Source organism: Aythya ferina (genome assembly GCF_964211825.1).
Source record: "Aythya ferina genome assembly, chromosome: 6".
Classification (NCBI taxonomy): domain Eukaryota; kingdom Metazoa; phylum Chordata; class Aves; order Anseriformes; family Anatidae; genus Aythya; species Aythya ferina.
Genome location: NC_140303.1, coordinates 8645538 through 8656516, shown reverse-complemented (window position 1 = coordinate 8656516; position 10979 = coordinate 8645538). Strand labels below are relative to the sequence as shown.

Sequence of the window (10979 nt, the reverse complement as noted above, 5' to 3'; positions counted from 1 at the left end):
CTGTCACAGTCCCTGAGGCGGGAGGCGGGCCCGGCACAAGATGGCGGCGGGAAGTGACGGCGGGAGGAAGGGCCGGCCCGTTTGAAAGCGCTGCCGCCGCCGGCCCTTTCCCGCCGCCTCCGCCATGGAGCCGCCGCCCGCAGGTGAGCCGCGGGGCTGTCCGCGACCCTCTTGGCTCCTTCCCCTTCTCTCCCCGTCCGCAGGGAGCCCCCGGGGGACCGCGAGCCCGGCCGCGGCGGCTGGGCTGAGGGGAAGCGGCGAGGGGGGCGCGGTGGGCCCGGGCCAGGCGGCGTGGGAGGCCGGGCTGGTCAGGATCCCCCCCGTGTAGCAAACACCCCTAACGCGAGGCGCCCCCACGGCGATATTTGTTAGGAACAGGGGCTCGGCGCGGCGCTTCTTGCTGTTTTTAAAAAGGAAAGGCCGAGATAACTTATGTTCCAAGCAGGCGAAGTTGCAGCGTCTGACTCGCGATATATTCTTCTGTTTTAAATCGACCCGCTGCCGAAGCAGCGCGGTGGCGCGGGGCGTTTGAGGCGCTGGGTGTTTCTGACCCTCGTTTGCGTTGCAGCAGGAGCGGAGCCGATGGCTCTGGGCTCCCCCACGTCGCCCAAGCCAGGAGCCAGCGCGCAGTTCCTGCCCGGGTTCCTGATGGGCGACCTGCCGGCGCCGGTGACCCCGCAGCCCCGCGCCCTGAGCGGCCCTGCTGTCGGCGTGATGGAAATGAGATCTCCCCTGCTTGCAGGTCAGCACTCAGGACATGCCGAGAATTCATCCCGAAAGAAAAAACTTAGGTCATCTTATTGCTCAGCGTGGCTGCTGCAGGCTTCAAAATTTGCTTAACGCTGAGTTCATGCACGTTCAATGAAGTTTGTCAAAGTAGACTTAATCTTAATAAATGCTTTAAACATAGCAGCTTTGGTACCAGAAACAGTTGCTTTTACAGGGAAGGTAACATGAGCCTTGCCTAATGTAAACTCAGTTTTTGTATCTCTTTACGTATTGACTGCATGTAGAGCTATCAACGTTCTCTTTGCTTGCAGCAGAGAGATGTGTTTGCGAGCTTCTACAGGCAGCTTCTGGAGGCAGCTGGTTTATTTACAGTGAATTCCAGAAAGCCTTTATTTGTTTTTCAGACTTACAAAACTGGAAAGAGAAAAATTAAGATATACTCCTTAATTAGTGTATAGTTTAATTTTACAGGTTGGAGTAGTGACATTTCCCAGCAGTAGATGCAGAAGATTTTTTTTTTTTTTTTTTTTTAACCTGTGCTTCAGGAATGATGACATTACATGCCAGTTTCATAGAAGAATGAAGCAATAGTTGTACCTCCTTTCTTTTTCGTATCATGGATGGTCTTGGCTTTAGTAATGAATTATTTGGCCTAATATAGATACAAGGTGGCATTTGTGTGCTATCTGTTTTTGGAAGAAAGTAAATGTGAAAGTACTCCAAGATAATCTTTCTCTTTTAGTTTCATAGTAGGAGTGGTTGTCTGTTGTTTTCCTGCTTTCTGTTTGTTTTTTTTTTTTCTCCTTAAATACAAGCCTCTTAGGAAACTTTGGCATATGATTATTTCACGTGAATTTGGCCTAATAATTTTTTAAAGGGATTATTACAGCCACAGAGTTTCAGTTACAGAAAAGAAGAAATGAATAAGACACTAACCAAAATGAGTGGTTAAGTACATGCTTTGAACTTAGGCCTTGAGGGTAGAGTACTTTATTAATGCAGTGTAGCAGCTCTTGAGTGTATTACACTGTTGAGAGAGTATTGAAGCTCAGAGTTAAGGATTGAAAAGTACTTCTGAAAAGCTTAAGTGACACGTTTTTTTCCATAAGTAAAAGCTGTTTGTTCAAACCACTTTTTCTGCAGTAAAGCCACACAAAGTATTCAAAGGTGTATATAAAAATATTTCAATCAGTGAAAAAAGGGAGATCAGTTTATTTCATCCTGTCCAAGTGCAAAGTAGTTCTTGTTTTCAAGAGCTTACGCTTTTCTTTCTCATGAAGTTTCATATTAAATAAAGGAGTTTGGACAGCGGGGTTGTGATGGCATGTGCGATGTTTGTGCGCTTCTTTGTATGATTCTTTAGCATGTAGTATGCCCCTGAAGTCTTAAACATGGTTTTTGCTACAAGACATTAGTCTTTGAAACAGTGAAGCTCTATCTCTAATCTGCCTCAAAATAGAAAAATACCAGCATTTCCGAGCATGGCTACAAAGAGCAAGTGCGTGTAAGTAGTGAATGTATTGAGTTTAATCATGTGTATTTGGTATCCAGAGATCTGAAAGTTTTAAATGCTATTTCTGTAAAGAGACCTCATGGTAAATAGGAGGTATTCTTGCACAGAACATTCAAACCTGAACAGTTTGGTCAGCTGGTCTTAACCCCTAGTGAAAGAATCAAGTCTGTCATGACTAAATTTCTGTTGAACTTCCAAGAGCAATTAGCCCTAGACTGAAATTACAAGTTTTCTCATGTTTTTCATTTTATCCTTTTAATTGCAGGTGGCTCTCCCCCACAGCCAGTAGTCCCCACGCACAAAGACAAAAGTGGTGCTCCACCAGTTAGAAGCATATATGATGACTTATCTAGTCCTGGGCTTGGATCGACACCGCTAACCTCAAGAAGACCAGTAAGTGTTTTAAGTACTGCCTTTTCCTTAGCAGATGTGAGATAGCTCCATGATTGCATCTCTCAGGGTACAGAGGAACAGGCACACAAAATAACTGAATTAAGTAACAGCATGATCTGAAGACTCACCAGACACTTCACTACAATGGTTTATATAACTGAGAATTTAGAGAAGTGAAGTAATAAGCTATCTCCTGTCGTTAAGGTTTTTTGATAGACTGCAGAGAAAGAAAAACAGGAATCATTCTTCTGTTGTGCTTTGTATGTGACAAATGCGAACTTGTTACAGCTTTTCACCTTCCTGTTAATTTATTAAGCTGCTGATTGCCAGAAAGGTCCAAATATGTGTTCTTTTCCTTTTAGTAGGCAACAGAGGCAATGCTACCAAGGTAGAAGGAAATTTATGTTGAGTAAAATATCTGATCAAGATTTGGGCAAGAGGATGGGGTTAACTTTAAAAGAGCAGCAGTAAAATTTCTAGAAGGTTATGCTAATAATAAGTTCTGCTGCTTACCTCAACTGAGCAGTCAAGCGTTAGTGGGTTAGCGTCAGTGAACATGCATCTGTTGATGCAGGGAGGCGGCCTTTCACTGGTTGAGTAGACATTTCATTGAATTTTGCCTTCTGAAAGGTTTATTCTGAATGTTTTCCAAAGAGGGAAAGAGTCCTTTACTGTGTTAAAGGACTAGATAACTTTTTTAAAAAAAAAAAAAAAAGAGAGAGAGAGAGTGTACGCGGCTGGGCTCACAGGTACTGCAGTTCATTTGAACTTCTTTCTAAGATATGACATGATTGCAGATTAAAAAAAATATGCTAAAATTGTTTCAGATATTGAAATTCTTTTTTTTTTTTTTTTTTTTTTTTTTTTTTTTTTTTTTTTAAACAAAAGAACAACATCCCAAACTACTAGCAATTAGAACTTGACACTAAATAATTTAGAGGGAAAGTGGTGATGACCATAATTGTTCTGAGCTGTTTAGAAGGTGAAAAACAGATGTTGGTGGTTTATGATACGGGCATCCTTTCCATCAGGATGCACTTAGTGTGAATTGCTGGCTGAAAGCAGTGTTGAAATGCCTATTTTGGGAAAGATGAAGTAGAAGATTTCTGAGTATTGATACCAAAAGTTACCAAGCTTCACAAAGTACATGTGATTGGTGTTAGGTGAAGGGTTTGTTACCCAAATTTTCCAATGCTTAGAGCTTGACCTAAATTTAAGTAAGCCTTTTTTTCTCATATAACAGCAGTGCTTTCTTGTTAGATAAAATACTCCAGATGCTTTCAATCCTGTTGCTTGCCTTCTGTGGAGTAGTTTGGTCTGCATTCCCATACACCCTAATACTTAACTCTTGATAAGAGGCTTAAATTTAACTGCATATTTTAAGGCTTACTAATCAGTTGGAAACTCCAGAATGTAATAGTCGAGGCCTACTGGGTGCTGGAATGTAAAAGGTGTCAAATAGCTTCTTTAGGAACCTTGTGTTAAATATAAATGTAATGTCTGCTATTACCCTTAAGTTACTCCTAACTTAAGGCAGGCTCAATATTCCCACCTGACACTTAGGTTGCCTTAAGAAGATCTCTTCTGATCTGAAAAGTGTACCAGTAAGAATGATTTGTTACCTTCTGTGTTTTTAATGCAGGCCAGCTTTTCCCTAACACAGAGCCCGCTGGTTGGAAATATGCCATCAACCCCTGGAACAGGTAGATGTTCTATTAAAATTGGCAATTTATGTTCTTAATTCATTCCTTAGTAGGCAAAAATCATCGATGTCCAAACTACACCAACTCCTTGCTAAGTTGCGAAGGACCTGCATCTGTTCTTTTAACTAGCTTTTCAGATTGTGTGTGGGTAGGAAATACTTTTCCATTCAGGCTGGCTGACTTTCAGTCAACTTTACTTACTCCTTATATAGAATCTTCCTCAAGTGAGCACAGACGTGTTTATACTTGAGTTAAACTGCAGAGATTGATGACTGGCCTTCCATCTTCATATTTTCTGTATGAACCCATAGGTTCTTGCTAAACTGAACTCTGGGTGCACTGTTCTTATTTGATACCTGTATTCATCTGCTGCTGTTTAGGGGTTAAGGAGGAAGCTAGGGAACTAGCCACAAACTTAGTAGTATCTTGTCAGTTATGAAGTTTGGATTAACTTACTGTCTGTCTGCAAATAAACCTCTACCAAACCTCTTTCATGTACAAGTGAAACGCTTAATACTGAATTTAATTCTTTTAGTAGAGGCTTTTAAGCTGTCTTGCAAAAATAATTTACTAAACAGCACCATTTCAATTTAACAGCTTCAAGTGTGTTCAGTCCTGCAAGTATTGGACAGCCCAGGAAGACTACTCTATCTCCTGCTCAGCTAGATCCTTTTTATACTCAGGGTGATTCCCTAACTTCAGAAGATCAACTTGATGACACATGGGTAACTGTATTTGGGTAAGTTAATGCCTCAAATATTAGGAGCATCATGGGCGAAGTCTTGGCAATGTGGCAATGTATGGAAACAAGCAGTGCTTGGATGTCGTTGATATCTGGCATTCCTGGGTTGTGCAGGAAATACAGCTGTGGTTAAAGCCAGCAGTTGTACATATCTGTTAACTTAAACTGCATTATTATTATTTTCAGTTGAAAAGGCACCATTCTACAATTTTGTGTGGCAAAGTAAAATTGCCTAGAAGATAGCATTACACAAGTTACTGCTTCTAAAACAGTATTAACATATTGGTCTGTTCTGGATTTCTTAAAGCCCTTCACAGAGTTGCATTTTAGCACCAAAAATCCTGAACAACTCATAATTTTGGAGATTTTTTCCTGTCTTTCAGGTTTCCTCAAGCATCTGCTTCATACATTCTTCTACAGTTTGCTCAATATGGAAACATACTAAAGCACGTGGTAGGTCTTTCGAAACTTATTTCTGGAAACACTGTCTCATTGTTTAAAAAGACTAAATTTCACAATTTTTTTCATTTAATCGCATGTAGATGTCCAACACAGGAAATTGGATGCATATTCGATATCAGTCTAAGCTTCAAGCCCGAAAAGCCTTAAGCAAAGATGGAAGAATTTTTGGTGAATCTATCATGATTGGTGTCAAACCTTGTATAGATAAAGTAAGTTAACTACTGCTCTCATTTAAATGTAAGGCACTCAGCTTTTGGAGTTCCTCTTTATTTCCTCCACTCCCTTCATTTTATTTTTTTTGTTTGAATAACAAAGCAGCATGTAGTTGTTACATAGTCTATTATACCTTATGTGAATTTTTCTTACTTAGTCAACAAAATGACCTGCTGAGAAAGATCGTTATGCGAAATCTGTGATGGATGGAAGCTATAATGCATGGAGTTGTGTTGCTGTGTAAGATGAAGTGAAACCATAACATAGAGACAAGTGAGGGACTGCGGTAGATGTGTGAGGGTGGATTAAGACTGCTATTGCTCCCAGTTGTCGCTTGAATCTTCTGACTCCTTTTTATGTGACTACTTGCCTGATGCTGACTCTTTAGTTTATCTTACTACATTAGGCAGAAAACTTGTGAGCAACACAGTCCTAACCCTATTCTTCTTTTGTCTACTGTAAGGATAAGTGACACAAAGAAGTAATGTAAGTTTTCAGTTGTAAACCTTCTGAGAAGGAGGTCCTAGAAATTGAGCTTGAAATTACTTGATCTCTTATCAGATTGAAGCATTCCTTACATTGATTAAAATTCAGAGACAAACATAGTTCAGTGCCCCTTTCTTCCATGGGCTTCTAATGGTAGGGGTTTGGTTCTCTCTTCTTATTTAATATTTTGCTTTCCAGTTTGTATCACTGACTGTACTTCCTATAAACTGAAACTCTACACGTGATGATTTGGGACATTTGTCAGATATCTGATCTCTTCCTTGTTTTTGAATTCTTATTGCTTCTTGTGTATAGTGTCTGCTTTAAAATACGAACAAACAATCTGTACTGTGGAGGCAAGAGAATTCTGGAGACTAAGCCATTGAGGGCTTGACATTAGCCTGTAAAACTTTTTGCAATTTGTAAGAAATGACTGAGTCGCAAATGGGATTGCAATTAAAGTTTACAATTTATTAAATGAATAGAGGCAAGCAAACAGCACTGGGTGCGCCAGGAGTCTCTGCTCCACCAAATGGATGCAAGTTGTATCAGGCAGCTGGTTTTTATGCTCCTAGGCTAATACAGATTCATTACTACTTCTAGAAAAGGCAGGGTTGTTATAATTAGTTCCCAGAATCCAAATCCTCCCACTGGAGCATGCGTATCAGTCTCCAGTGGTCCCTCTGGGGGTCTCTCGTGCTGAAGGCTCGTAGTCTTCCTCCCAAGCTTTGTCCTTCTCCTTTGTCCATGTTGGCCAGATGTCAGAGACTTGCGCAGCATCCCATGCAAGCTTCGTCTTTTAGTCGTCCTTCAGCTTTCCCCTTCTCCTTAATCTCTTGGCCAGATATCAGAGACTTGAGTAGTGTCCCATGCAATAGTCATAGTAGTTAGCAGTTACTCTGAAACCCCTTTGTTTTCTTATCCCCTAGCCCCGGGCCTCAATGTTAACCCTTCAAATCCCCTTTTGACACAAATTGCTGGACCATTCCTGTGCACGATACAAGAACTAGATACGTTAACCACTCTGTTTTTCTTAGACTTGTGGTTATACAAGGGTATATAAGACAGAAGCTCACATTTCCACATATCATGTGGCCCTAGCATTGTTCCATATTGACATGAATCAGATGAACACATTTCACAATCCCCTATCTCCTTTTTCATGGTATTGATTCGTGTTTTCCTTTACAATCGAGTCAATACTTGCCAAATTGATATCAATTTTGGATCTTCATTTGTTTTTATTATCATCAGGGAATGGGTTTTCTTTTTCCCTGGTTCTGGATCAACAGGTACTGCAGATACTTGCATTCCTTGTATAACTGAGTGTATTAGTCTGGTAATACAAGGTATTAAACATGGAATTATTAACAATCCTCCACATATCCCCAATACAACCATCCTTATTTTAGCAAGCCAGTCACCGCCCATAAAGCCCCCTCCCACAGTCCTCCTACATCGATTCCATTCCAAGTTTGAACTGGGACGTGCAATTTTCTACATTTCTTTTACAAGTTCATTTACAGCTTTTCCTTCTGTTGTGGTTTAACCCGGCTGGCAGCTAAACACCACACAGCTGTTTGCTCACCCCCCCCTCCCTCTCTGGGATGGGGGAGAGAAATGGGAAAGTGAAGCCCGTGAGTTGAGATAAAGACAGGAAAATAATAATAACAATAATAGTAACAACAATAATGATGATAATAGTACTACTACTACTAATGTGTACAAACAAGTGATGCACAATGCAACTGCTCACCACCTGCTGACCGATGCCCAGCCTAACCCCGAGCAGTCCAGCTGTTCTTCCCCCGCTAGCCACCCCTATATATTGTTTAGCATGACGTCAGATGGTGTGGATTACTCCCTTCGGCCAGTTTGGGTCAGCTGTCCTGGGTCTGTCCCCTCCCAGCTCTTGCTGCACCCCCAGCCTGCCCGCTGGCAGGACAGAGCAAGAAGCTGAGATGTCCTTGGCTTGGTGCAAGCACTGTTCTGCAACAGCCAAAACATCAGCGTGTTATCAGCGCTCTTCTCATCCTAAGCCAACACATAGCGCCCTACCAGCTACTAGCAAGAACCACCTTCATCATCAATCTCTAAACAGCAATTACTAAGGTTAAATTTTCCACAGACTCCTCCTTTTCGTGCTAGTAAATAATCCAAAGCTAAGCGATTTTGATACAAAGCAGTTCTCATCTTGGTATTTTGTTTTGCAGTTAATCCAAGTGCATCTCCGGTTTTATTTACAGCTATTTCTGCTATAGCTTGTAACCTAATTATTCTATTAAGCATATATATTGGGGTCCTATAGCCCCAGGATCAGTCTTCTGCCCACATAGCTGGACCATAATAGGCAAATGCCTTCAATTGGGTTGGGCCCGCTTTCAGGGTTGATTTGGGCTTGTGTTGCAGTTCAGCCTGTTGGGGTGATCCAGCTCCTGGAAAACGAATCACAATTTTATATGGGTTTAAAAAAAGTTTCTTATGTTATTTTCTCGGGACAACCTGACCTTAGTGCGGGAGAAGTCCGGTCGAGGCCCTCTCACTCGGCAGTCAATACCCATAGGGGTTGCCTTCCTCGGCAGACCATACACACCGCAGTGGAGGGTCCTGCCCCGGTCTTGCCTTCTCCCTTTGCTCCCTTCAGGCTTGTCCCCTTTATCTGGTGCCCTTAATTCATGCAGAGCGTCATTGCCAGAATATTAGTCCCTCTTTAGCCTTAGTTTCAGATGAAAGGGAGGAAATCAGATGAACACATTTCACAAATTGAAAAGATAGATTTTATATCAGTATAGGCTTCTGATTTAAAAGTAGATACAAGCATGAGGGGAACACATGGAAATGAGTGAGCAATCAGCAGCCACCTACATTAGATGCTAATCCTACCCAGTATTTTTGGAAAGCTTTCCTCTGCCACACGTGTTTCTGGGTTTCTGCTTTCCTTAGGCTGGTTGAATGCTATGTATGGATGCTCCACTGAGTCTGAATCCAGTAAGTCACATCTCTCCTGACTGGTTGTCGTTTTCCCGTCTTGTGTTCTCTGGATCCTTCTTGGAATGCATAGCTTACATCAAGTGGCTTGTTGTGTCTTCCATTTCATGTGCATTCCCTTCTAAATGCACATAAATAAGCTTAGAAAAGGAGCCTGAAGACTCTATTTTGTAGCGTTTGCTAAAGGGAGTAAATGAAACTTCTTGGTAAAGTGAATCTGACCCAGAAGGTGCAAGTTCATAAAGACTTGGAGGCTCTCCTAAACAGAACAGATAAAATATTTTAGACATATCTAGGAGGAGGCTGTTATGCTACTTGTGTTCAAATGGGCCTGAAAAAGATGAGGCTTGTTGCAAGTTTTACAGTATTCTATCTATGATTTCAAACTTGGCTGATGTTTAGTACGTGCAGCCAACAGATTATGATCTTTGCTTTGCGGTGGCACATAATGCAAAATACACACAACTGCGGTGAGAAAAATGCTTGGAGTTGTGTGTAAGCACCTTGTGTGCTCTCTACTGACAGGCACTTTAAGTGTACTCATTGCTTTCTATGGCATACGAATGCTTCTATCAAGTCTAGATAGATTTACAAATGCTGCTTTTAAATATTCACTTATATTGCGTTAACCTTCTTTCTAGACTGTGATGGAAAACTTTGAAAGAAGCTCTACATCTTCAGTGTCTTCAGTTTTCACTCCACCTACAAAATCTGTAGGCACACCAGTACAACCTGCAAGTACTACAAGAATTTCTACAATGAGACCTCTTGCAACAGCATATAAAGCTTCCACTAGTGACTACCAGGTATTCTAAGAGAAACAAAAATGTGTGTTTTTTTTCTGTTGTGTGTGAGGCTTGGCACTCTTTAATGGGACCTTGGGCCTTTTTCTTGTCAGTTCTTACAGTGACTGGGTAAAGATGTGACACAGGTACAAACTTAGTCAGTTTGGCCTATAAAATCATTAAAAAACAAAAAACAAACAAACAAAAAAACAAACAAACAAACAAAAAAAAAAAAACCAACCACCACAAATCTACACTTTTCCAGAGATTGAGAACTATTGAAACTTAGGTGTTTGTCAATATATAGTAACATTTAAATTACAAAAAAAAAAAAAAAAGTTAGTGTAAAAAGAATTAACTATACATGAACTGATTTTTTTTTTCTCTTACTGTTTTTCCCTGTTTTCTAGGTGGTTTCTGACAGACAGACGCCTAGGAAAGATGAAAGTATTGTATCTAAGGCAATGGAATATATGTTTGGCTGGTGATATACAAGAGGAAGTAACATACTGAGTTGGTCAGGGTTTGAAATATGCTACTCTCATCAGTGGTTAGTTGTATAACTACTGGTGTCAGTATTTTAATTTGCATCTCACCTGTTATGCCTTCAACGAATTCAGCAGACATGTAGCTTGCACTTTAAATGATGGCAATGTACACATGGTTTTAAAAACTGAATCCGTGTAAATAAGTGCTTGTTTCCTGTTTGTGCTCTGAATGCATGATTGTAAAAATATAAGCACTGACTTTTCCTCTGTGATGACTTTCTGTGAATTACTTCCTAGTAAAGATGATGGCATACTTGCAGGAAGAATGCTATTTACAGCTGGCTCCCCGGGACAGAGACGGTTTTTAGTACATGTGATTTTAATTCTTTTTTAGTCTGTATTCATTGTTGTTTTACAATTATCTGACATCTTGTTCTAGATGTCACAGCAACCTTTTAATTGTTTTATTAATAAAGC

At 40.8% G+C, this 10979-nt stretch overlaps 1 protein-coding gene across 2 annotated transcripts; it reads left to right on the top strand.

Annotated features, from left to right (window-relative positions):
- The first annotated feature begins 14 nt into the window (after positions 1-14).
- Positions 15-10774, top strand: NUP35 (nucleoporin 35). 2 transcript variants are annotated; one of them, XM_084524692.1, is made up of 9 exons: positions 15-143; positions 572-742; positions 2508-2635; positions 4278-4338; positions 4936-5077; positions 5464-5533; positions 5623-5751; positions 9871-10035; positions 10425-10774. In XM_084524692.1, exons 1-9 carry the CDS (start codon positions 125-127, stop codon positions 10500-10502), a joined length of 963 nt encoding a protein of 320 aa, XP_084380818.1. In that variant the 5' UTR covers positions 15-124; the 3' UTR covers positions 10503-10774. The 2 variants fall into 2 exon arrangements, with proteins under 2 accessions (XP_084380818.1, XP_084380817.1); XM_084524691.1 differs by having other exon boundaries at positions 569-742.
- The last annotated feature ends 205 nt before the right edge of the window (positions 10775-10979 follow it).

Bases quoted from the DNA above. Each gene is read 5' to 3' on its own strand.
- NUP35 (XM_084524691.1), top strand. The intron at 5,752-9,870 runs GTAAGTTAACTA...CCTTCTTTCTAG, and splicing joins TCAAACCTTGTATAGATAAA to ACTGTGATGGAAAACTTTGA. The intron at 10,036-10,424 runs GTATTCTAAGAG...CCTGTTTTCTAG, and splicing joins CTTCCACTAGTGACTACCAG to GTGGTTTCTGACAGACAGAC.